Source organism: Conger conger, chromosome 1 (assembly GCF_963514075.1).
Source record: "Conger conger chromosome 1, fConCon1.1, whole genome shotgun sequence".
NCBI lineage: Eukaryota > Metazoa > Chordata > Actinopteri > Anguilliformes > Congridae > Conger > Conger conger.
This window is the reverse complement of record NC_083760.1, coordinates 67,372,601-67,400,579: the sequence shown is the minus strand read 5'-3', so window position 1 is coordinate 67,400,579 and position 27,979 is coordinate 67,372,601. Positions and strand designations below refer to the sequence as shown.

General features: G+C 38.3%; 2 protein-coding genes across 4 annotated transcripts; both read left to right on the top strand.

The window, feature by feature from the left end:
- The first annotated feature begins 1,186 nt into the window (after positions 1 to 1,186).
- LOC133126683 (type 2 phosphatidylinositol 4,5-bisphosphate 4-phosphatase-like) lies at positions 1,187 to 13,890 on the top strand. The gene is made up of 7 exons (XM_061239055.1): positions 1,187 to 1,443; positions 3,145 to 3,293; positions 7,392 to 7,498; positions 8,135 to 8,258; positions 9,754 to 9,806; positions 11,865 to 11,955; positions 12,470 to 13,890. Exons 1-7 carry the CDS (start codon positions 1,335 to 1,337, stop codon positions 12,611 to 12,613), a joined length of 777 nt encoding a protein of 258 aa, XP_061095039.1. The 5' UTR covers positions 1,187 to 1,334; the 3' UTR covers positions 12,614 to 13,890.
- A 2,650-nt stretch (positions 13,891 to 16,540) lies between these two features.
- On the top strand, positions 16,541 to 25,577 carry gra (granulito). Of its 3 annotated transcripts, none has more exons than XM_061239341.1 (7): positions 16,541 to 16,997; positions 17,869 to 17,953; positions 21,040 to 21,098; positions 21,399 to 21,474; positions 24,115 to 24,221; positions 24,506 to 24,561; positions 25,131 to 25,577. In XM_061239341.1, the coding sequence occupies exons 1-6, from the start codon at positions 16,986 to 16,988 to the stop codon at positions 24,536 to 24,538; spliced, it is 372 nt and encodes a 123-aa protein (XP_061095325.1). In that variant the 5' UTR covers positions 16,541 to 16,985; the 3' UTR covers positions 24,539 to 24,561; positions 25,131 to 25,577. The 3 variants fall into 3 exon arrangements, with proteins under 3 accessions (XP_061095325.1, XP_061095239.1, XP_061095156.1); XM_061239255.1 differs by lacking the exon at positions 16,541 to 16,997 and adding an exon at positions 17,040 to 17,158; XM_061239172.1 differs by lacking the exon at positions 16,541 to 16,997 and adding an exon at positions 17,087 to 17,296.
- The last annotated feature ends 2,402 nt before the right edge of the window (positions 25,578 to 27,979 follow it).

The following is a 27,979-nucleotide window of genomic DNA, read 5'->3' as shown; positions in this document are numbered from 1 at the left end:
AATTCAACAAGAAGTCAACAAGTACATTAAAAGGAATGCCAGTGAACTGAGTTGGTATTTGATACCAAACACATACACACAGTATAAAGTCTCTACAAGTTGTACAATATTTGCCTGTTAAAAACATGTTAGGAAAAATGCTCTCTAAGAATTGAATTACTGATTTTTCTATCAGCCAAGAAGTTATCTCCATCGTCAGGCCCATGTCCCCAGTGGAGGTAATAATGTGTGCGCAGACCTTCTTTCATTTAGTACGTCTCCAAACCACTGATACATTCATTTTTCATACCTTTTCCTTTATATAGGAAAAATGTAATGTAATGTAATGTGGGTGCTTGGACATACCTGCAGGTCACGGGTCATCAACCCTGTACCTGGAGTTGGAGTGAAAACCAATAGGACGGCAGATATCCAGGAACAGGGTTGGTGACCACTGCTGTAGGTGCTCGAAAGAGACATATCTCCCTCTAGTGGTGAGTATGGGTATTTGCAGCATAAATACTGAATGGAGTCTGTTGGCTCCATAAAAAGTCTTAATTCACAATTCACTTGACCCAGGTCATTTCCAAAGATGACTACTAGCCTATGTGAGGACCGCAGGCTGTTATAGCATTTGCTAATTAAATATTTTTGTAATATTAACAAATATAATGTGCGTAGGGGAAAGATAAGTGCGATGGCGATGACAATGTAAATACAACGGCATTTAAAGTTTAAAGTATTGTCTGTCTTAGAAAAATTTTAAAAAATTTTAAAAAATAATTTTACACGTTAACCACATCAATTTATTTCAATCACTGCTCTAATGATCACTAAGTGCCATAGAAATGTCAAATAGTAGGCCAGGCTACATGAAATGCTAGCAATCTTAAGGACTCACAACTTGGGCCTGCACCGGACACATAAGAATATAAAATTAAACAAACTAGTTAAAAATTTAGAATGCTGGTTTTAGTTAACATTGTAAGACATTTAAATATGCTGTATATTTATTTTTGACATCTTCGGGACAATGCAGCTAGCTAGCATTGGTTATGAAATGATAAATAGGCTACTCTATTTGAAGAACAAATAAGAGTTTTTGCGCGTCGGCTGCAGTCCGACAATTTACGTAGCACGTTATACCTAGCTACCTATATTATAACCACTTGCGCTGCACTGCGCAGCAATACACTCCACTGTAATTATATTTTCCACTTCCAAACTGCCAGTGAACGTCTTTAGCTAACCCCGCCCCTTAACTGCTATCCTAGCCGAAGCTTCAGGAGGGCTCTGAAAGCTTGGAGGATCCTGTGTTGTTCTGTCCTACAACCGCTACCGCTTTCGCTGCGGACATGGCTTCTGATGGCATGGATGAGCGATCTCCGCTGTTATCAGAACCAAAATCCGGGAATGCCACACCTACAACAGCACCTCCGTACCTAGGAGACACCAGTCCAAGAGGTAAAATAAGCGTATACGTTATGGCAGAATGGAGTGTGTTGCAATGCATCATACATGTAACGTCAGCTAAATTATCTTAGCTAGCTAGTACTAGCTCCGATTGGCATCTGCAGTATCCACTGGCCCGTTCGCGAGGTGCACAGTCAGATATGGCCTCACTTACAAGTCAGAAAAAGGCCTGCGGAGTTCTACACAAATATTATAACCCTTGTTATAATTCGGCAATGTATTGCTGACCAAACACACTGACATTACTACTACTACTACTAACACGTTAGCTACTAGCTAGCTACATAGAAAGCGCAAGTTATTAGTGTTGGATAAACACGGACGTCGGTGGAAGTCCACAAACGTTATTGATACTGATAGCTATGCTAGAATAAGGCAGCTATCGTTTCTTGCCTACTAGCTAAACCTAGCAAGACTGCTTGCTAACAACGTTAGTGTGGCAGCCTTGGCTAATACAAGGTAGTTCGCTAGATTACTTGGCTAACGTTATTAGCTAGTACTTTACAATCCATCATATGTGGCAAATGACCATTGAATTAAAGAAACGCAAACGGGCGAGGTTCCGCACAATGTGGTACTGTGTGCTGTCATCAACAACTATGTGATTATGATACAAATACATTGTAAAGAATTTCCTGTGGCACAGCTTCTATAATAAAATCATTGGGGTGAAACAAAATTTGTTTACAAAACAATGTCCAAAGATATATTTCAAGGGGATGATGGCAGATCTTGTTTAATTTGGAATTAATACATTTGGAATAACCTCCATTTATATTATATATACTTTATGTTGATGACATTAAGTTTCACGACAGTAAATAACGAGAGCAAATGATGGTCTCTCTGTTTCCTTAAATCTATTGATATTTCTACTGAGTTTATTTTTGTAATGATAATGGAGAGGTGATATTCGGTTACAGTACATGTAGACCTATTTTGCTTTTGCTTCTGGTTCTAACTCCAGAATGACACTTATTTGATCATTTGGGAATATTTCTTTACAGACTTGGTGTTTCTGAAGCTCAACTAGTTTATGTGACTCTGCAGGGGTAAATCTGGACAGTAGAGAAGCCCTGAAACTAAAAACCTACCCAGCAACAGGGTATAGTCTGGAGGGCTCTAATAATAAATTGGCCCACGGCCTTTAATTGTCAGGGATTTGCTTCATTTGGAGAGTCAAATAAATGCCACTGGGATAGTCGAGCTTAAAAAAAGTGTATGAATAAAATATTTTTCTGCCTTACCAGTTCAATGTAACAATCTCCTATTTTGCACCTATGTACAATGAAATATAAACTTAATTCACGATTGCTAACCATAAAAAGTTAGGCAACAGACTAACTCTCACAGAAAGTGATGCTTCCTGTACTGTGGGTTATACATATCATGTCTTATAAAAGCTGGAAAAGCCAAAAATACAGACGAAAGATGTAATATAAATTAATTCTTGACTGTATTTCACGTCTTTCATTAATACTGATGACAAAATGGAGGAATCTGTGGACTTGGTACTGCTGGTTATGTACTTGGTTTAAGGGAAGAACAGCAGTGCCACGTGGGCTTCTAACATGCAGTCCTAGGTTCACAGTCCATTTCTCTCAGCACTAACTTCTACTGTTACTACAGGTGTAACATACTGAGCCCCTTTCTCCCTACCCCCCTACCCTGGTTTTCATCTTCCTTCCACAGCTGAGCTCCCTCCCCCATACACAGCGATCGCCAGTCCAGATGCAGGGGGTGTGCCTGTGATTAATTGCAGGGTGTGTCAGTCTCTTATTAACCTGGATGGAAAGCTCCACCAGCACGTGGTCAAGTGCACCATCTGCAACGAAGCCACGGTAAGATTCTGTTGGGGATTGGCCCGGCTGCTCTGTTTATTTTTAGCAGTTGTTATCATTATCTGCCACCCCCCATTTCTTGTTAACAACCCGTGTCTGAGCAATGGGAAGATTTAAGGGAGGCCAAGGTGCTAATCTGCTAAGAGAGTTAGACTTCATGAACCCCAAAATGGCTGGAGATGGGGGCTGTCATAGATGTCATGACTTAATAGATCTCTACCATTCATAGTGTATTTATATGGAGAGTTAAAGCTACACTTGGTAAGATTTTTGTGTTAAAACATTGTTACAAGACCATTGTAAATCCCTTCCTATTATTAAAATAGGCTCACTGACATGTTGACTCACCCTCTGCCTTTATAGTCCTTAAATCTGGGTTTCAAAGTGTAGCCACGTTTGTCAGGCCGTCACTCTGTATCAAAACATTGTACAGCTTTATAACAATTCAAGCTCATTGGTTGAAAATTGCTTCTAACTGCCACAGCCAATTGGTATGGGGGCTTTTATTGCTTATTATCCGAGCGAAGACGACATATCTAGTTATAAAACAATACCAGTTTGCTATCGGTAGCAACAAGCAAATTAGCTATAGTTAGTTAGTAAATGTATAAATATCCACTTACGATAAAATATAGGCAATACGAACATAGTAGTGATGCCTCAGGTGGATATTTGTAAATTTGGGAAGCTAACTAGTAATAGCTAATTTGCTTGTTGTTACTGATAGTGAACTGGTATTGTTTTCTAACTATATAGTCGTAATAGTATACAGAGTTTGTGATCGCATGTCTGGAGTGCAGTTTGGGCAGCTACACGTTCCTTTTATCTCTTTACATGTTCAATCATCAATGTTTAGCTAAACCTTTACTTTTCTCTCAAACTGTAAGTTACAGTTGCATTGTTTGTGGTAGACTATCATTCTTAATTATATAGCCAGCTAGTTACATAGCCACATAACTTGCTTGCTCATAATATAGTTGGTTATTTAAAGTGAAAACTATAAATAGTGTTGTGTAGCACACCAAAGTCAAGATTTCATAAAGTCACCTGTTTTGCGAACATTTTCTTAATAGAACACTATGAAAAGATGACAGGCTCTGTTGCGTTTGTCACTGTCAGCTTTCCAAAACATTGAACACTGAACTGTATAATAACGCTTTATATTACATGTTGTATTCATAGACTGTGGGAACAGTGTTGTGGTTTGAGGTTGTTTGTTGCTGCAATTCCTCTCTTGACCGTTAGGATTACGAAATTACCTATTGTACCTTTAAGTCTCTTAATATGCTTCATGTAGTAACCCCAGCGGTTATGGGGTTCACATGGCATCACTACATAAAACTCCATGTATTGCAGGATGAATCCCTGCTTTTGCTTTAGATCAGATTGCTCTTGATGATGAAGAAAATTATGACAAATCATCTTGTTCTTCTTTTATTATGACTAATTTTATGTTTTGTAGCAGGTGCCTATATTGAGGGTGATATAGCGTGCATTGTTACATATTCTTCATTGACGGAAGTTGTTATTTATGTTCAGACTAGGCAGAGAAAAATATATTTTGTCTCCCAAGAGTGAATATCCAAATCTTTGTTCTCGGAGAACAGTATTAAACTATGTTCGTTGTTGTGTAAACAATGCTTCAGAGATATAATACATGAATGAATATTGATTAGAAAGATGAAATATCTATAATTATATATATATATATATATATATATATATATAATTTTTCTTCTTAATTGAAAACCATTAAAAAAAGCATTCAATTTTACTGACCCAGTGACTGTTCTGTCCAGCATAGTTCACAGGATTTGTCATTTGTGGCTCCCCCACCCCTCCAACCTCCCTGGATAAACAAGGCATAAATAAATGCTTGGCCTAGCTAGAGTGATGGATTAAAGTAAGTGCTGTGCTGTCAGAATCCATGCTTGCGCACCGCGGTGTACAATGAGATCCAAGCTAAGCGACATAATTGAACAATCGTAGCAGGCCCCCACACCCCACGCAGTGGTGTCCTTGTGCTCCAGGCCGGAATGGTGCATACAAACACACTCTGTAATGAGGAAGTGGCAGCAGCTCTTGCAAGTTTAGTATGAGATAGTAATGTTCCTCTCATACTTTACTTGTGGAGTATCTGTAAGTGCACATTTGCACTAATATTGTGCAAACCAGAATTCCCCTCGTTCTGCGCTGAAAATAAAATTAATTCATTTGTGATACTCATTTCCTCAATGATTGTGATGATTCCTATCTCTGCCTGTGATTTCTGAGTTTACAGTTCATTCTTAAGAACAGGTATTACCTGTTTTTCCCGATCACTCATCATTACTCATTACTCAGGACAATGGGCTCTATTCATATGTATGTTTTTCTTTACTCATAGAACTCTCCAGTTTTCAAAATGGTGGAATTAGTGGATTCTTAATTGTGAAATGCAAAATATAATGACATGGACATTTTATATTAAAGTTTACAGTACAGAGTACAGAAAAACTGTATATTTTAGTAGACTCTATTGTATTGTATTTGACACTCACATTGCCTTGTAAATCGAAAGTGTCTTCAGACCCCACAAATCTCTCCAGGATCTGGAGCCTTCCTCTCATCTGAAGTAAATTTAGTTGGTATGTTAGGTGTTGCAATTCTTCTCATCAGACTGTTTATGAGAAGCTCCTCACAGTTGACACGCTTTCCAGCAGGGAAAGCATAGCAAAGCAACATAGTTATGAAACCTGCAGTCTGGTCACTGATCCTTGTTATTCTTAGGTCATCACATCAATAAGACCTCAAGTCTTAATATTTCCTGTTTCCACGACTGTTTCTACTTCTGTTTGTCTGACTTGGCTGATCATGTGATCTGCTCATGTCATATCTACTGAAAGAAAGAAGTGGAGCTTAATTTATATGACCAACTTCTGTTTTCCCACCTTTCACTAGTTACTGTAGCTCGACAACCAATGGGCCTATAGGCAAAGATATTTTTGCCCAATAGGTTCTGTTACTTAAATGAATAAGCATACTTACTTTTTTTCAACAATCTTTGTTAATTGAATTAGTTTTTGTGTTTGTAAATTCAAACATGTTGCAAATTGTTGAAATTGGTAACCTTGTATTTATTCTGGTAGTATTCATAACAAACGTAGCTTTGACATGAGTAAGTTACAAATTGTGCCTTATTCGAATACTGTCATGCTCAGTAAAATCGGTTTTTAATTTCAGATATACTTACACCTTACATACAATCCCTGATCACTCCCTACTCCCCAGCTAGACCACTCCGGTCTGCCAGCTCTGGTCGCCTTACGGTTCCCTCTCTACGTGCACCTGGCGGTCGAGCTGCACGTTCACGCCTGTTTTCCGTTCTGGTTCCTCAGTGGTGGAATGACCTGCCTACCACTGTCAGAACAGCAGAATCCCTCCCCCTATTTCGACGCAGACTCAAAACCCACCTTTTCAAACTCTACCTTAGTCCTCCCTCCTGATTTCCTCTGCCCCTCCTTTCTGATATCCCTATCCTTGTCTAACCCCCCCCCAAAAAAATAAAAAAATAAAAATAAAAAATAAACTTCTGATGACAACTATGTTTAGAACAGCATTTCCTGTGTATTTTGCTAGTTTCTGGATGTGATGCTCTGACTTATGGTAGAACCTATGCACCTGTAAGTCGCTTTGGATTAAAAGCGTCTGCCAAATGACTAAAATGTAAATGTAAATGTAAATATATAAAGATTAGAATTGAAGTGTTTTAACGTGATTTCTGTTAAACAGTTGTACTTTTAGTGCGTTCCACTACTGGTCGAAACACAGATTTTGAGTTAAAAGAACAATTTTTTGTGTGTGGTCTGGGTCAACATCAGCAAAGACAAATGCTTCACAAATGCTATAGATGGGAAGAAGCACTAGCTACATCCCGTCAACATGGCCCCCCCTTCCCACAACCCCCCTAATTCAGTGGCTCTCTGCTGAATATTTACACACAGTTAAGTGGTGCATTATGGTGTATAAACTTTGAATCAAAGCTGCAATGATAGCTGAAATGTGGTAGTCGTTTTACGTGTGTAGAATATTAATGATTTTCTGTTCCTTCTTGTCTAGCCCATCAAAAACCCACCCACTGGAAAAAAGTATGTGAGGTGTCCGTGTAATTGCTTGCTAATCTGTAAAGACACATCCCGGAGGATAGGATGTCCAAGGCCCAACTGGTAAGTGTGATATTCTGTGACTACATTATGCTTCATTCTCAGGGATTCATAGAAAATGTATTTTACACTTGGACTCTATGTGGATATGCATACAGTTGGTTGTGTGTGTGAACTTGCATACAAATGTATAAGTGTGCAGGCTTCTGCTTTTGTAAGTGCAGGACAATATGACCATATATACAAATAGTAACTAAAATGGCTGACTCAATGCTTCACATTGTGTGTACTCTGTATTGTTAAATTTAAAGTTCCAAAAGTAGAACTAAGATCTTTTTGTTTTATAGTGAATGAAACCCTAATTTTCAACCCTTAGTCAGGACCAGGGTTGTAAATTAAGGTTAAGACTGATATATCAATCTGTCAAATCTGCAAATCTGAACTAAGCAGCTCCATGCATGTGGAACACTACCTCTTCCACACCCATATATGGATACAATATGTTCTAAATATGTATTGATAACCCTGGTAAAAAAAAAAAAACTGGAATTGCAGTGTGTGGCTGTGTGCATTTTCTTAATGCTTAAAGATTGAGGATATGACGTCTGTGTTTGGGATTGTGGAGACTGCCAGCGAAGCATCCCATGACCAGCAGGCATTGTAACATCATTGTGCCGTTTCTCCTCCCGCCTCCTGCAGCAGACGTGTCATCAACTTGAGCCCTGTGATGGTGATCCCAGAGGAGCAGCCAGCCCAGCCAGCCCTACCCATCCAGCCCGAGGGCATGCGTGTTGTCTGTGGACACTGTGGGAACACATTCCTGGTATGTGGCCACCAGCATCCCTGTTGAGCAGTTGTTAACATGTGTCAGGGTCATGCACCATTCACAATTGTATTGTGGAATTCCACTTCCATTTTTGAATTCAATTTTTTAATTTGAATTAAAGGGCGTAGAATTTAAATGGAGTGAACAATTTTGTGCACAAGTGAACCTGGTTGGAAACACCTGAAATTAGAAAAAACTGAAATATTGCAAAACGGTTTTCATGCATCGGCAAGGTGGAAACATTAGTGCATCGATAAAGTTTGGGACAGCACATACAATAGAATGCGTGGTCATGGCATCAGCTGAGGGGTACTGCTTCATTCAGCAGGGCAACTCCTGCCCTTTGGGCCATGGCCAGTGCAGGACCCCCACGGGACATGCATGCTTCATACGGTCATGGTTTGGTGTTGCACCAATGGAATGAGTTCTAGTGCATGGATGAGGGATCCATGTCTGTAGAGACCCCGCTGGTTGATTGGGTGCCTGTAAGTCTGCATGTTAAGCTACACAAAAGTGGGTTACTGAGGGTCCAGTTATGGGCGCTGATATACGGCACATACACTACCGTTCAAAAGTTTCTTTTTCTGATTTAATATTTTATTTTCTCTGTTTGTAATCAGAGAACATATGGTCAAAGCACAGACTCAAGAGCTTTTATTAAAGAGTATTGTTACATTTTGGTTTCACCATGTGGGACTAGATTCAGCTGTAAATTATGCTGATACAGTATGGAACACATGTGTTGGCTTAGCGGATTTAAGTAATCAAGGGTCCAAGATATCAAATAAGCCTCAAACTATCATGCTGCTGCCAGATATGTAGTAGACACGACAAGAATTGTTTCTACTGACAAATTTTTTTTTAATTAAATGTATTCAGGAGAAACAATTATTGTAGTATCTACTGCATATCTGGCAGCAGCACAGTGGTTTTGAGGCTCATTTGATACCTTGGTGACTTAAACGATGTAGCCAAAAACATACTGCATCAGCATAATTTACAGCTGGATCCCCAATTCCTGTAGAGATCCATTCAAATGCAAAGAGTTTTATTGTCACTTGTAGGACAACCTGAAAATAAGATGTCTAGACTCTGATCATGTTGAAAGGATATGCAACCAAATACAAAACATGACTGTCTTATTTGACATTGTTCATTTGTCTCAAACATTGAAAGTGCTGTAATTACTGCATGGTGAGACCAAAATGTATAAAAATACACTTTTAATAAAAGCTCTGCGCTTTGACTATGTGTGACTATGTGTTTGATTACAAAAACAGAAAATAAAATATTAAATCAGAAAAAGCAGACCAGGTGTTTCCAAACTTCTGAACAGGAGTGTGTAGCATTCCAAATGTGGAGAAAATGGGAGACATGGGAATAGAGAGTCAAATCAGCTGCAGACAGTGATGAAACCAGTGGAGTGTAGGACCTGAAATCTAAACCAGGCTGCTCTGGTTCAGCACTAATCAATCTATGCTTTTCCTTACAGTGGATGGAGCTCAGATTTAACACATTGGCCAAGTGTCCACACTGCAAAAAAATGTAAGATTCTAAAGTATCACATTCTCATTTATGTGTGTGTGTGTATGTGTATTTAATTACTCATTAAAATCCATGTCAGTCAGATATAATAATACATAATTATTTTCTCGTTAAAATCTAAGCTATGCAATAATGCAAAAATACATTAATAATCACGTTTTTCAGATTCCCCAGGAATTTCCATCATTCCAGCATTAAGTGTGTACTTTTATCATTCAAACAAAAGAGTTATTTCTGCAACTAACAATAATGTTAAAAATGTTAAAATGTTATTTTCTTTGTGACTGATCATTTGCATAGAGGAGCCATGAATATGTCCCAGTGTAGAATGAGGTCTCAATTCTGATGGTTGATGTGAACATTAACTGAAGCTTCTCACCTGTATCTGCTTGGTTTTATGCATTGCCCTGTTGCCATGAGATTGGCTGATTTGATAATCACATGAATAAGTAGGGGTATAAATAATTGTGTTTTATAAGCCCATATGGGCATTCTTATGGATGCATGACAAACAAAAGTAAACATCAATCAATCATACATTTAAAGTACAATTTAAAATTATCATGAATGAATAAACGGTTATTCACCCCTAGTATAGGTGCACTTAAGGTGAGCTCAAAGGAAGCAAAAACAGGGTGTTTCCTACTGGGAGAAGCACACAGTTTTTCAACCGTGTGACTGTTTTGGCTGTCTGTCATGCAATGTCTGAGTTGTTTGGCCCAATTATTTAATCTGTGGACATTATATTGCAGTGCGCAAAAAAATTGACTGCTTCGACTTTTCAATTCAATGGGTTGGATATCTTTGTTTTGCCTATGGTTTGTTTGCATCTGTCCAAAACAACCTAACCCCTGTAACAGTGGCTTTTAAGTGCAGCAAAATAATCAGAATCTTAGTTTAGGTTTTGGATTTTGAGGGAGCACTACTGTTGTACTCAGAACCTAAAATCAGAGTTTTTAAAATCTTATACAAATGTATGAAGTGCATATGTGTATTTGATCATAATGGAAGTGACAAAAAGCAGAGATTGCAGATGTGCAGGTCACTAAAAAAAAAAATAAAGCAGACTAAGTATGCATGAAAAAGGCCGAGAGCCTGGAGTGGGGAGAGATTAATTTGTCTGAGCCTGCCAGTGTGATAATTCTCTACAAGATTTTATCTGGTCACATGTGAGGTCTAACGTGAAGGGATATCAGGTGATTGGACTAAGAGCTGCACCAGTCATGTGATGCACAGAGGCATTACATTAACCGTGGCTTGTTCAGCTGACAAGTTCAGAGGCACGAATCAGGGCTTAAACTCACAGTTCAAGTTCAGTTGCTCCACCCATCCCCCTGCATCTATCCCTAAAAAATGGATGTATGAGTGTCGGCAGCTGGGGTGTTGCTCCCATTGCATGAGCCGAGGGGGGGGGGGGAAGGGGGAGGGGGTAGTGGTGGTGGTGAGTGGTGGTGGTTGTCTTGGTCTCAATACCAGAATGTTATATCACATGGGTGGTGTCTGTTAATGTCACATTCATGGTCGGTCATACATAGAATATACAGTATGTGTATTATGTCAATCCTCTCAGAAAAGGATCCAAAGAAAATAATTTAGGTTAATGGTCACATGGAGAGTTGAATGTTTATCATAAGTGCAATTATGAGTAGGGATGTTACTTGAGAGTAAATACATGGGGGATAGTGTTCATGGTTTGTGTTACTGGCTGGATTTCAAAAGAATGCTACTAAACTGGCCAACTTCTTCTGATATGTGAGAGAGCAGCTAGTGATTGCTAGCTACTTATCATCTGCCCATCACCATGTCTGTCCTCCCCAGACGGAGTCTTACTTCCCACTGTGTAAAGTTAATATGGAAACAAGAACCCACACATAAAACATGGTCACAATGAAATCTTGGAATAAATATTTTCAGTTTTGTGAAGCTGGTTCACATTGTGGAATTGAGGGATTACATTGAGTCTGTGTAAAGATAGTGCCCTTTTAGCTGCCCCTAATAAGAATCAAATCAACTTTAAAGGCTACCTGTTTATTCAGTTGGATCTGTTCTTGTTTCCAGATCTTCCGTGGGCAGTGCTCTCCCGCGACGACGCTGCTGTGCCTACATCACTGTTGGTATGATCTGCATCTTCATTGGTGTTGGCTTAACTGTAAGTACTCTCCAACAATCCCATGGGTGTACAAGACCAAACATCTTCCTGCTCCTAAAAAATCCATAGGATTTATATAGGACTTATACCTGAGTGTTTGCTATGACTAATATTGTGGGTTTTGTGCCCAGTCTGGTCTTTCATAGCATTAAGCTATTTCAGACTGCAGAAATTGTCATTTGTGGTGGCACAGTCTGAGTCTTAGATCATAACCCTTTGTACACTTGAGCATGGTAACTAACCTGTTTTGCTTCTATAAATATCTAGCCATATGAAACAATACTTTAAAATTGTATCCAATATGAGTAATCCTTGTTATTGGCATCTGGCTAGTAGCCAAGCGTGAAGTTACAGCATTCATCAGTCTTTGAACCACTCACTCTTCAAAGACTGTAAAGCGTCCAATAAAGATACAGCACTTGCTGTGCTACATTGTTTTACTTAAAAGCTAGATCTGGTGAAAATGTCCACTGATGTTTCCTAACCTTTCTTACTGCATGCTCCTCTCTGCAAGGTGGGAACCCAGGACTTTGCAAGACGTTACCACGCCACTTACGTGTCTTGGGCTTTTGCATATCTGCTGGGTTTGATCTGTCTGGTACGGGCCTGTTACTGGGGAGTCATTAAAGTCAGCTACCCAGAAAACAGCTTTGCATAGACATGTCTGTTAAGTACAGGCAATCCTTTATTGTTCATTTTATCTGGATCTGGATTCAATTTAGGGTCTGCCAATGCCGGTCTTCAAGATAGCAGTCCTCATACTGATTTAAATAGTGAAATCAATACAGCAGTTCTGTAATTAACCATTTGAGGAGTAGGTAGTTTGAGTCTTTTCAATTACCATTACTGATTGCTACATCAGCATTAGTTAAGAACATTCTAATCACATATTTATGATATTCCACCTTAAAGCAGAGGTCCTCAATCTTATCCATAAAGGGCCATTGTGGATGCAGGTTTTGGTTCCAACCAAGCATTTACACACCTTTGCTAAGGATATTGTAGACCTCTAGTAGAATCAGGTGTGTAATTGTTTGGTTTGAACAAAAGCCTGCATCCACACTGGCCCTTTCTGGGTAAGACCGATGACCTCTGCCCTAAAGGGTTAAATGGTACAGAATGATCTGTTATCATTCTTCTGGGAGGGTATATCTGCTGGATTAGTCTCTTGAGGATCAGTATTGGCCACTACTGGATATTTTACATGTTTTAAGTGCTGTTATGTTACAGAGTAGACCAAAAGAGTTAACCTTTTTAAAAACAATTGCTCATTGCACAAGTGTTATGCAGTAATTCTGTTCTGCTGCTGCTAGATTATCCAGCTGTTAAAAGCTGAAAATTCACTTCAAATTCATTGAACTGTAAATGGTCAAAAGTTCATTATTTAAGTAATTCCAGTAATTATTTAATAAATTGAACATTACTGACCTTGTCCTTTTCTGTCATTATCAATCCCCTTGCCATACACCTTTATTAGCCTTTCAAAATTGGCCCATGCTTATTTTTTAATCATGCTAGAAATAATAATAAAAATAACAACATAAAATTGTAAAGCACATTCTCTGCACATTCATCTTTATGTTGGCTAATTTAAGGGTGAAAATGTCTGTTCCCTTGTATGCGCATGATTTTATTTTATTTTATATTTTGCACCATTTTATGTATTTTCCAGAACTTACTGTTTAAGCGTTTGGGCATCTTTGTTCTCATTGTTTGTATAGTATGCAGTCCTTTCTCCTCACAACTCAGTGAAACAAGAGTATTGCAGTAGTTAAATGTTCCCTTAAGAAAATGGGCACAGCTAATCATCCTCTGAATGTTAATACCCAAACTCTTTGTACATACATAAATACTGATGTTGGGTGAGTTGCAGTATGCCTTGTGTCTTTTTAAAAAAGGATAATTAATTTATCAATAAAACGTTCAAATGATTAACTCCTTGTTTGTGACTGTCATGATTCAACATGTTTTATGTATCTGCCGACTGCTGAAACGAGTTATTTTAGTGCCATAAACAGTACAGCTGTGAGGCATAGTAGTTGGGGAGTTCACCTTTAACCGGAAGGTTGCAGGTGCAACTCTTAGGTGGGGCAATGATGTTGTAAAATTATGCATGGGCAATAATGTAATTTATATATTAACTCATATACTTTACAACGATGTAATTTAATTACAAAAGTACTGAATACCATATCCCGTTCCAAAATGTGAACACCTGCAAATAACAGCTTTTTTGCAGCAGCAGTCAAATTCTGGAGGATGATAACGTAGGGCCTAATTGCCGAACTGTCACCTCTGGGGAAAAAAGGAAATGATCTCCATGAACATTTTGCCTAAAGGTGTAAACTATTAAATGATTACATTTGATGGCAAATTAGATTTAACATTACAGTAATTTTATAGGCTATTGGATCGTAGCTATATCGTAGCTAGGGTAAAACACTTTTGTTTATTCAGCGAACCTATAGAGAAATATTGATTATATAAGTATGACAACCATGTTAACCGAATCAGAAGGACAAAGAGTAAGAAACTGGAAACCTATAACGAATTCTACATCGGAGAAAAGGAAGCGTCACGAGTTGAAATCCCAACGGCGTGGTTTCTGGGGCAGGAGGACTGGCGGAGCTCACCGCATTTCTGTGGAGGGCAAGCTAGGGGGAGGCGGTGTGACTGGGAGAGGACCAGGATCACATGAGATCGCGGAGATAATCTGTCGTGTGTGACATGCAGTAAAATTCCTTTGGCTGATAGCGCTACATATTACATACAAGGTATGCGGAATGTGAACGAGCTAATGAGAAAAAAAAACCTTTCCTCGATCGATAGCCTGCTGCTATGTTTCTAGATAGAGAGCTAATTGGCATTAGCGAACTAGCCAACTGGTTATTCTATCTAGCGAAGATTTTAAAAGTTAGGATGGGGCCCGCCCCTTCTCTTCGCTTGGTTTGGGATGACATTTTCGAAGTTTGCTGCTTTGCCTTAAAACTGTTGCGAGCAATCGATGCTGAAAAGTAAAATATATAAAATATTGTTAGCTAACTGTACCTAGGGAAGATGACAATACACATGTGTGAGTCGCTTAGCTAGCAGAGTCGGTGCCTCTGAATAACGTTACGTGGTGGATCGTACTATCTAATATTAGGAAAACAATAACGTTATAACCACACAATCAGTGAATATATCTAGCAAATATCAGTTGCTGTGTTATTTAACTTTTTTTTACAAGAGATTGCAATATAGCGTTAGCTATCTGATATGAACTAGATTATCGTCTTGTCTAGTTGCATAGGGCTAGATTCCTGGATTGCGTGTCGTGCACCTAGCTAGCTAGCTACGACTGGGCTAAGCAGGTAACCGTGTTATGGTTAGCGGTAAGTTATTTAAATAGCGTTGTCCATGTATTGAACTAGGAACTTTTCTCACGTCATTTTGACAGCAAAACGATTGAATGCCCTTAAATTACACGCTAGCAGCTAGCTACAGCCCTGTCCTGTGCTTCAACCCCCCATTAATTGTCATTAATTTCGTTTGCGCGAGCTAAAACACATGGCTATTTTAGTCTAGATAGCTCATTGATAGTGTTTTATCGTGGATGGATACACACGTTATTTTTTGTGAACAACATTTTATTGTAAAACAAATGTATATACAAGTCGATACACACGTTGCACACACAAAAGCATTCGAAATAACCAACACATACACAAAACAGTCTATAAATCGTTACAGCAGCTCTAATGGATTCTATACTTTTGGTCTATTCATTAATTATCTTCTAAAAGGCTCCATGTTACTAACATATGGGCACAAGCTTCTGTCATCATTTAAAAGACTGGTGATGGCGAAAGGGGAACTGGAGTCCCAATAATTCTTCTGTCCAGAAAAGAACACATTAGTACTTTACTAGAGGTGGTTACCCATTCATTGTCGCGTGAATATCTTTATACGTTTGTCAATTATAAAGACGGCGGTTAGGGTCTTGTTACAAATAACCATCTCTAATTTCTAGCAAAAGAAATGTGGCACCTAGGTACTCGGAATTTGCCATGGCTTGAGGCTATTAATCTAAGGCAGAGGTCACCAACCCTGGTCCTGGAGAGCTACTGGGTCTGCTGGTTTTCGCTGTTACTCTGCACTTAATTTATCAATTAGAGCAGATGATTACACAGCTAACTCACCTCACCTGGTTACCTGGGTCTCAACAGGGTGCTGATTTTAAGGTGAAAACAAAAACCAGCAGACCCAGTAGCTCTCCAGGGCCAGGGTTGGTGACCTCTGATCTAAGGTCTCAACACAGTGCCATGGAGGGCTGTGCCATTCCAGCCTCAGTCGATTATTATACAATTATTTGCTTAATTGGAGCTGTATGTTTGCTGCACAGAATGCATATAAAGTGATATGATATATTTGTTTTGTCTAAACAGGTGCTGCTTATAGTATGTGCTTTAATGCAGTTAAATTCTGAATGAGTTGGTGTAATTGGAATTGGCAGCATTAATCGGTTGGAATGAAAACCTGCATACCACACAGCACTCCGTAGCAAAGAGTTTGAAACAACTGACCTAAACCCTATAATTTGAGTACCAGAATTCAAACCTGCCCGAAATTACCATATCAATTAAAAAATACAAGACTGATTCACCACATGGAACTTGAAAACGCGCGTGTAAATAAAGTGACCATACGGAATTTAGAAAAATCATGATATGTTTTATTTCACACTTTACTATTAAATTCAAGGTCTGGTCAATTTCGCGTGACTCTGAATAAGACTCACTCTCACCTCTTTACTCAATTTGTGACCCGGGCGAAGTGAACATGTTTCTGCCAGTTATATTTTTGCCGTTTAAGTTTTAATTCATCAACACGCTTGCTAGTTAATCATTGCTTTCCAATTCTGACTTTTTTTTAAACTAATTTTGTTAGCGCAGTTGAATGGGCACCTAATTAACATGCATATTGCTGTCCGGGTCACAGGCGATTTTCACTTGGAAACCGTTTAAAATCTCAGATGGAAGTGGGAACGAATGAACGTTAAGGTATGACAACAAACGGGAGATTGGACGTATTCATTGGCTAACAAAACACTCAATTGAACGACGATACTTAGCTGCATTAACAAGCAAGTAACGTTAAGTCTCGACGTTTAGTAGTGTGTTTATTTTCAATACATGGCATGCCATTGCCAGTCACTGGAAAGGTCAGCAGGACTCTGTCTTTTCACTATCAAAAGTAGATTCAATGGGTGGGAACTGACCTTTTGATTGACACGTGCAGTTCCACTTCATTGAAAAAAGCAGACGTCGAAATGGCAATGCAAGTATTGAATGAAAACACGGTACGACTTTTTAAAATGTGGTCATTGGCCAAATTATGTGTTGTACTTACAAAATTGGGCTCTTAAATGAATGTATTGAGATTTTAAAATACGATGTAGTCGTTTCTAAATTCATATTTTGAGTTCAAAATTGAGTTCTATCATGTAGTTTATGCTGCGATGTTATTCATTAATTTCACGATTTTTTACAATTCGATGTGGCCATTGATTTTTCGTAATTGGTCTTAATTCACGTGTTAACTCGACGTGGTTCATTCATGCAGGTTTTTAAAAATTCGATGTGGTCGTCTGGTAGTTCTCTATGTATCATAAATAGCTAGCATCCATCTTGGTTTCCACACCTGATGTAAGGTACCTTCACAGTTTGATTGTTAAATATGGCTGATTGCTGAAACTGTTAATTATTTGGCTAGAAATGTATTATTAAATTAAATGTTTTGCAATTTATGTCGCAAGAAGGCGAGGGTAAATGTTTCCAAATGTTACCACGGGGATTGGTCCCTAGCTTGCTTGACCTTGTGCCAGTAACTTTACAGTGTGACATAACATTGCTTTTGTCTTATATTTTTCAGGGGAAAATGGAAGTGTCAAGAAGAAGGATCTACAACAAGCACCTCCAACCAGCAAGGCCATTGCGTCGCTTGAATATTGATCCTGGTAGCTAATTGGATAATTTATTATTTGTTGTATATTGTTTGGTTATTAATGATACCAAGACTTGCCCATTTGATTATTTTTAATGTGTGAAGGTCAGTGTTTTTTCAACTGGTTCTCCACACTGAGCTGTAGTGTATTCTCCCTGTGTGCAAAAGAAGGCATTACTCGGATGTGAATCCTGTCATAGGAACATAATAATGGTAATTACTATAACTTATTTTTTGAGTAATTGTACCCAACCCCCATCAACAAGTCAAACACATTCCACATTTCACAAGCTATCTATTATTCAAAAGCAGACTTACTCCATATTTATAAGCATACTGAATAATAATTGAGAACATATTTAGATGCTCAACAATATAAAATGGGGTCACGTCACTGAAAATGCCCTCTTGTGTTTTCACTGTCTTCATCGGAAATATACACTCCGACGACAGATTCCTTGGAACATCTCCAAAGGAAGTCCTCTATTTAGATGTAGGCATTGCAAAATCTTGTTTTTGGCATAAAATCTAGGGCTGAGCGATTTGAGAAAATGATCTAATTGCGATTTTTCAGAGCAATATTTTGCGATTTGCTCTTAAAAAAAAAACACAATATTTCACAGTACATAACATTAAAATAATTATATGGCATAACAATCACGACATTACATGCTGTCAAATATAAACTGCTCTTATAAGTGTTAATATGTTAGGGTGAAATTATATGAACTAATATGTAAACATATTGATAAAAAATAATAATAATAATTATTATATATATATTCAGTTAACTTTTGAATTGAAAAACCAAAGGTTCACAATAAAAAATCTTTGATATGCTTTTAGCATATAGTGGGTAGTAGAGAGTGGACAATTTCACGTTCCTTGAGGGGGTATCATAGTGCGGCTGCTACACATCATTCAGTCACTGTCGAGTGTTTATTTTTTCATTATTTTGCATCATTTCTGTGCTGTTGGATCATGTTAGCTGGATGTGGCAGAGTTAACATTTGGCTTTATTTTCTGGTATCTGCTCAAAGTCAGACTAAATGACACTTGTCTTGTTATTTTTTAGCAACGCCTATGTTTTATTTACTTAGGTGGAACATATTTCTCAAGTCACTCAAAATCAAAACCGATACAAGATCAGTAGGCTACCAATAGCCAACTTTTAAATGCTAGCCAAAGATCGCCTAACACAAATGGTTATAAATAATTTTTGTAACCTTATAAGTGAGTTCAGTAGCACTATTAAAGATGCTAATTTAACGTTTAGAAGTCACACCTCGAGAGACACATCATGCAGCCTTTGCTGATAAGTATCCAGCTTGCCCTTGCCTGTCAATCTAAGTTTTTGATGTTCAAAAGCGTTGTTAGGCAAACCATGCAACATAATTAATATGTTGTGATGTTGTATGTGCAGTTCACGCTAGAGTTGTGCTACATATTTGCCAGTGTAAAGCAACAGCATACATATGTTCTATTTTGTGTCATTCCTGTCGATTGGGTTACTAACCTCACTTTTCTTCCAGATGGACAACTTTATAAGCACTCCTGAACCTAAACACTAATTTATATAAATAAAAATGTCCAAATTGCGTTCTTTTAAATCGTGATTTTGGTGTGAAATGATTTAATCACTGAGCCCTAATAAAATCTCGAACAGTTTTTACTGAAGCATAACAGTCTCAGCGTGTATATTGCAAATGCTATGTTTTCGTTACACAGGCAAAAAAATGCTGTGTTTTATGCAAGACGAACAAACTATACACTGTTGGAAACATAATGTCATTAGCTAAAAAGCTTTTTAGCCGTCACTTCAACAACATTTCCGTAGTAGGTTCTTTGAACTGAAGTTATACTGAATTTTCTTGCACACGGATGGGGTTAACACATTTTCTCTGCAACTACGTTACCGATACTGGTCAGAGATGCTTTGACTTGGGCTCATTGTGTTCTAAAACGAAGATGATAACATTCCTATGTACTTTCGTGGAAGTATACAATGGTGGAATGACAATAATGATAATTTCTCCAGAGAAATTCTAAGTAAACAATGGGCATTCTATCAATGTTTCTCCAAGTTTTTAGAATGAGAAACTATAATGCATTTGGTCCGCTGGACCATTGTTGTGAGAAAGACACTGATATTACCTTAATCTGGATTTCCAAAATGCAGAGAATGTGAGGTCCCCTCACACTTTTACCACCCACATAATTACAGAATAAGGAACTGTTGTCGCTAAAGCAATGCCATCTGAAAATAGGTTATACAGATAGAACGTGAGTTTTCACACTTTCAAATGGTATATCCTATTATCATAGTGATAGAAAATTGCACCGTTGGGAAAAAAAGGAACGAACAAAACCCTTCGTTCCTTAAGGGGTTAACATCATATAATTTTTAAAAAATATATTATTTGTTAGTGATTATGTAAATATTACCACTGTGAAACAATGTGAAGCAAATTCGTTTTTATATATATATATATATATATATATATATATAGATAAAAACTTTGCATTTCATTTATGTATGAGACAAATGAACAAAAAGTTTATTATTTTTAGTATTGCCAAGAGTATGTAAAAAAAAAAAAAAATGCTGGTCAGAGGAATTGGAGTGCAACAGTGTCTGCAGGGCTTGCTTCACTTTGCAATATGCACTTTTATTAATTGCTAGAGGTAAATGATTACCTCATGACTACATCGGAAAGTCTATTAAAGATAGACTTTAAAAGGTCTTGTCTTCCTTTCAAAATGCTCTTCTCACAGTAATGGCTTGTTCATCTACAAGAACCTTGCTTACAAAAGATGAGCTCTTTTTTGCTGTCTGAGTGTGATTTCAAGTATTAAGTCTGCCTAAATTGTGAGCTCCCTTTCTGAAACTGAAAAATCCTGACTTCATCCCAAAGTGTCAGCGAGTGATCGGCGTAGCCGAGTCAGCCATGTATATGAAAAGGGCCTGGTGAACTCCATAATCTAAGGGGCTGGTAGGCCAAGGAAGATCTCTACAGTTGATGACCAAATACTTACAGACTGTACTGTACCTTTGAGTTTAGTTTTAATATTTGCTTAATATTTGTTTTCCTCATTCAGAACCTCAGAGAAATGTTGAAATTGAGACGTATGCATGCTCACACACAGAGGACAAGCCAGTGAGTGCTTTTATTATTATTTTTTCTTTTTCTTTTTTTTCTTTCCCATTTCATGATTTTGTATTGAATCTGAATTTGAAGTACATATTGGGGAAGGCATGAAGCAGGGTGATATGGACTTTCACCAGGCCAGAGAACACACTGTTTTAGTGTTAATATTATCTCATTAAAAAGCACAACTAACTTTGGTTAGTATTTAATCCTGTGTAATGAGAAATATGTTAGGTAAATGGGGGGGAAATAAATGTGAAATAATTTGTAACTATTCATTTGTTAATCTATGTTCTGTCTTTTTAAAAGATAAATAACATTGGAGTGGATCAGCTTTATGAAATTATTCATCTTCATAGCCAAAGTCACCAAAAATCCAAGAAAGGTACGTGAATTTTCACTTGTAGTTGAGGGGAATGTGTAGTGTGGGGAATTTTGCATTGTGGTCTGTATGTCTTATGTAGGCTGCCAATTGATGGAGGTTCATAACACCAAAAAAATCTATTATTGGCTATATCTTGTTTGATCCGATTATTTCTGGACGTATAGTAGTATACAATTTTATGCTTGCCCTAACATTTGTAATAAAGTAAAGAAAATTCCTGCTCAAATGAAAATACAAAATAAATTTTTGACATTTGGAATAATACCATGGCAGTGTTTGTTATCCTGCACGAACGCTTGAAGCATTGTTTGGATATTTATTTTAGTTTTTACATTACAATCGCTTAGTAAAACTATGAACAGAAGTGCAATATCACCAAGAAGGTGCAGAAATACATTTATAATCAATAGATGTCAACTGAACCAAACAGTTCAGGAGGATAATCTTCTTGGCCACAGCTATGACAATGAAAGAGGAATGGTGGTTGTACTGTAGATAAGTTGCCTAATGAGCACAGGCAGGAGGACGTCCTAAAAGGGAATAGTATTTTTTAGCATTTCTTGCTAGAATTGATGTACGAGTGGAGAGTGGCAGGTTGCATGGAGATTGTCTTCTATGCTGTTTGGGGGGCAATGTGAACAAGCTTCTGATTCTAAGATGCCCATTTGGTGCATTTTTCCTGTAATGTGTGCTATGATTTATTATATTATGTCATGTCTAATTATTAAGTTGTAGGTTAGTATTGTTAATTTTGTGTAATGTGTTTTTGCAGGGTTCGGTCCAGAAATTGGCATTAGGGGTATATTTACCCATAATGGGGAATATTTACAGGGAGCGAAGTTAGTGATTTTGTGGACTTCCCACCAGGCTGTCAGAGCAGCTGCATGCAATGATGATGGTTTTGAGGGGTTGATTAATGGCTGATTTCTTGGCATTGTGATTGTTCACTTTCTATCCAGGGGTTGCACTGGTTAGTGGGGTGGATCCAACTTAATGATGAACTTCAGCTGATTGATGATTATGAAAATAAGTATATAAATGTGGTACTTCAAGCGATATGAGGACTCATTGGTAATATAAATAAATTGATGTCATCCTGATAGATGAACCAGGAGAGGGCCTGTCACAAAGGCCAAGAAGATGAGAATAAGATGGCATCAAAGCTGCACTTAGGTCTAGAAGCACAAGTAAGGAGATGCAGCCATTGTCAGAGGAGAGGAGTAGATCATTAAGCACATGAGCAGCTTCAGTGCTGTGATGGGGTCTAAACGCAGACAAAGACTTCCAGAGTGCTATTGGATTGTAGAAAGGAGCAGAGTTGCTTTGTTACTTTTTCTAAAATCTTTGACAGGAATGGGAGGTTTGAGATAGGCTTGTAGTTAGATAGTTCATTTGGATCCAGATTGGGCTTCTTGTGGATAGGCTGGATAACTGCTACTTTGAAGGACTGAGGTACATGTCCAGATGTTAGGGAGGCATTGATAAGATTAAGCAATGGTGTACCATTTGCAGGAAGCAGCTGTTTTGAGAATCCTGTCAGTAAAGGGGCTGCTACCCAGTGGAGTTTTTAGATTAATTAGTTAAGGAAGTGAATTCATTGAATTCAATGGAAGTGAAAGAATCTGGGCATATGGCTGGCCTAAAAGACATATCCACATTATCAGAGACTGGAGAGGCCATGCTGTGGGCAGAGGAAAGCTTTTGTATTGTGTACTGTCTCTTATCTTTATGATTTTAGTGTCAAAGAAGTTCATAAAGTCATCACTACTGTAAATAGCCGGATTGCATGGGTCAGCTGAGGCATGGCTCTTTGTTAGAAGGCGACCATGTGGAACTGGTCTGGTACCAGGGATTGTTTTTTATGTTCCTCTATTGGGGTAGAAAAATATGAAGATCTGGCATCTGTGAGGGTATGCTTGTAGCTTGTGAGATTTTCTTTCCATGCCATGAAGAAGACTTGTAGTTTGGTTGAACACCATTTTCTTTCAAGTTTCTGTGAAACTTGTTTAAGAGCATGCGTATGGTCATGATACCATGGTTCAAACTTTTTTGTGGGAGATTTTCTTCTTTTTAAGGGGTACAACAGCATCCAGGGTTTGCGCAGGGTGAACTCAATGCTGCCCATGAGTTTATTCATTTTAGCCACACTAAAGTATGCAGTTATGATTAGGGAGTCTTCATTGACCAGACTGTGTGATCCAGGAAGCACATTAATAAAGGCATTAGCAGTATCAGAGAAGATTGTACGCCTTAAAAATAAAATAAATAACTAGTTTTGTAAAGAAAAGTAAATACTATTATCTAGCTAACTTCTCTTTGCACAACTATAACCTTATTATCCCAAAAGTAAATCCAAGAAGGAAGTATATATCAGTGGTGGACCTCATTTGTGATTAAAATGCATAAATCTTACTGTATGATTGTACGGAATACCATAGAAATGCATTCCCAAGTGAATTATGTCAAACATATTGCAAATATCAAAGTATGAGTGATTAAACGAGTCCTTGTGCAGCCATTTTTACTTGCATAAATCCACATTTGTTCAGCTCTAACTCTACCAGAAGCAATGTCAACATCTTGGTTTGTTTGTTTGTTTGGTTTGGTTTGCCAATAATGTATTCTGCCCTACTCCATTAGAAAGAATATCCTACAGCAGAGAATTTCTGATCAAGTTGGCCAGCTCCCCAATTGCCAAAAGAAGGCCTGATTTCTTACCTGAACACCCAGTTGTTCTGGAGAAGCCGGTATGTTTGCAACATTTTCAAAAAAGGAAGGATAACGTTTTATATTTAATTGATAATTTATAGAGAATTTAGTACGAATAAGGTTTAAATATACTATTGATTGTGCTTTTTATTTCATCCTTTAAATTTAATCCTCCAAAAAAATCGAATTGCTATGTTCTTAAGATCTAGACAAAGTTCTGCCTTCATGACTGAAGTAATCAAAGGCTGTTTTGTCAGTAGCATGTGTTAGTTGATGTCACTGAGTCTTTCATTAGTATTTAATTAACATCTTGCTCCAACAGAGAGACCATGATGGATCAAGACTATATGTCTGACATGTCCTGAATCAAGATGACTTGTAGGTACAATTAACAAGCATTTACTACCCTATTGAAAGTTGTTTATATAATGTTAATATACTGTGTATATGATAATTGTTCGGATACTGATTGACCCTTGAAAGGTTACAATGAGATTGAAATAAATAAATAATTAAATAAGTCTAATGTTAAATTGACAGCAGTATAAATGTCTCTATACCCAAAGTGCTATCAGTGTGAGAAACGTTTTATAAGAATTTGCCTAGGCAACATATCATATGTGGTTACAATAGGTTTGACTACTACAGTTTTATTGTTGTATCAATTTTTTTTTTTCCAACCTTATTAAGTGTCTAAAAGTAAAAATAATTTTGTTTCAACTTGCAGAATTGGCCTACTGTACTGAACCAGGTTGGGGGAAAAAAATGTTTTATATATCTTTTGTCTTTATCTTGGTATTACATATTTGCAGTAGTGTGATACAGTGTTTCCCTATTGTACTATTTATAATATGATTAGATAGATGTAGTCATAGCAATGTTTTGTGCTACGGACTATTTTATTCTATTGTGCCTTGTTTTTGCCTCTCTCCTCACCCCCCCACTAGAACCGAGAACCTGGAATTCAGCATAGCTCAAGATTTATGTGTAATAATGGCACCAGGTCCTGGCCGCCTTGTTCACATGACAGCTTGCATATATGGAGCAATACGCAAAATATTCTGCTTCTGTACGGCAATGTAGGTCAAAAGTTTTATAAAGGAGAAATTACTCATTTCTGTTTGTCTGATGTCTCCTGTGTGTAGTTCTATATTTGTATATTACTAAGTGGAAAATAAGTTGTCCATTTAACTTATTGTAGATTAGCACATTTTCCCTTTTTTTTGCAGAAATTGGTTTAAAGTAAACACTATTGTTTTGTATTATTGTATTTCTAGCTTGAAGTAGTCTCCAAGTAGTACAGTAGCATTGTTTTAAACATGACCTTTTGCTTTTCCATATTTGTGTGTTTTGAAAACAAATCATAAATCTTGTCTGGAATTCAACACCGAAAATGTTTGTATGACATTTATTTCAGGTGTATCACCAAAGACAAAAGACTGAGGTCACCTTGTAACCTCTGCAAACCACTTGTTTAATGATATTATGGGGATTGACATTTCACTGAGAGGTTCTACATTTCAGGTCTCTACACTGCTCCCATTTTAGGAGCATTTGCTTTGATGTGTGCTGACTGGAACAATAATTTAGGAGCATTTATTGTCTTAAGTGCTTAATGGAAGTCATTAATTGGCTAAAGTACATGAATTCCTTCCAGGGAACAATAGCCTACACGTGGAGAGGAGCAATTCACCTAATCAATTTCAAAATATGCTTGTGTGATTGCCTCTTTGATTGGCCTGTGATGGCTAGGTTTGCACCAGTTGGTCTAGTCAATGTTTCCACAAATGCGTCTCCACGAAAGCCTTCCCACCCACAGGTCTTTATTTGAACCATTTTTTCAATGCATTGCTTAAAACCTGAGCAAAGAATTTGGGAATATTGCTTGGATGTATTTTTCCCATTCAAGGAAATGTTGATTTTTGTCTTAATTTTTCCTTGTAAAAGCATGCTCTTATTATTTGGTCCAGCAGATGGCAACATTAAATTACAGAAAATCTATACATCTGGACATGCACTATATCAACAAAGATGTTGGTCTGAAATCACAAAAGGAGAAAGGTCCCTGGTGTGAAATCCAGCCAGACCAGCTTGAAATGACCAGCTACCATCTGTTTCAAAACATAGCTTGCGCTGCTCAAACCATTTTGCATATGGAACTGGTCAACCAGCTACCAGCTGTTTCAAAGCCTAGCTTCACCTGTTTTTTTCAGCAAGGAATCCAATGTATGCTGTGCAGAGGTGTGCCTGCATATGAGGAGGAGTCTAATTCTGGCAAGGCTGTGATGTGCAGTAGCCTATCCCAAGCTGTGAATGTTTCCAGCCCTCAAATCAACCCAAATATGATCATACACACCCTTCATTCTAACAGAAGGTGCATATTAATTATTCTTCCCTTCCCAAATACTCACGTCACGCCCCTGCTGACTTCCCTCCACTGACTACCTGTCATGGCTCAAAACATTGGTGCTAGCTAGTTACGGGGTCAGCCCCAGCTTACCTACAAAAAATCATCAGACCCTACACCCCTGCCAGACCTCTTCGTTCAACCTCCACAGGCCGCTTGGCACCTCCCCCTCTCCGAACTTCCACCTCACGCTCACGACTACTGTCTGTTCTGGCTCCACGGTGGTGGAACGAACTCCCCGTTGAGGTCAGAACTGTATCTCTGTATCTGAATCTCTTCCCACCTTCAAGCGCAAACTGAAAACGCACCTCTTCAAGCAGCACCTCTCCCCGTCCCTCCCTACCTCCCTGTGAACCTTAATTGTTGTCTTTCTGTGATTTACTTTTTTGTGTATCAGTATTTTTAGTTTGGCTAGGTAAGCAGTGTTTGGCTAGTTAAGGGGTTTGGTCATGCGTTTTGTTTGTTTGTTTGTTTGTTTAAAAAAAACAAAAAACATTCAAATTGGCCCTGGTCCTTATCTTTGTTGTACTGATAGCAGTTGAAATTGTACTTCCCTCTAAGGTCTTTCAGCGCACTTATCCCTGGTTATGGGTATGCACTTTGTTGTACGTCGCTCCGGATAAGAGCGTCTGCCAAATACCATTAATGTAATGTAATGTTTTAGGTATTGCTACCGTTTATTCTGTCCCCTTCACTTTTTGCACGCTTACATCAGCACACTGTGTTGATTTAATTTTAAATGGATTACATTTTTGCCCATCAATCTACACTTGATAACCTGAATTTTATTTGCTATATATGGTCCCACTATTCATGCTGCACGTCACGACAAAAAACAAGCCATGAAGTCCAAGGAACTCTGTAGACCGCCACGATAAAATTGTGGTGGGGCATAGATCAGGGTAAGGGTATAAAATCATTTCTGAAGCTTTTAGTCTTCCCAGGATCACAGTGGCCTTGATAATTGTGAATTGGAAGAGGCTTGGAACCACCAGGACTCTTAGTTGGCAGTCCAGCTAAACTGAGTAACCAGGCAAGAAGGACCATGGACAGGGAGGACCCAAGAACCGAACGGTCACTCTAACAGAGCTTCCGAAATTTTAGCAAATTTATAAAAAATCAAAAACTGGCGGTTGCAGTTCGCTGCAGTTGCACACCTGGGATTGGGGTTCGATTCTCGGTCCTGCCAAAAAGCCAAGTTTGGCCGGCTCACGTGGAGCAGCAACAATTGGCTTGCTGCTCCAGAGGGAGGGACTTGGCAGGGTTAGTAGATCGCCGCACAATAACAAGCACCACGGGCGCCTCGGAATCACGGTTACGACTTGGTAGGCGAGACGGCTTGAAGAAAGCGTGTCGCTCTCCCGTTGGCCGCCGAGGGACGGGGTGTGG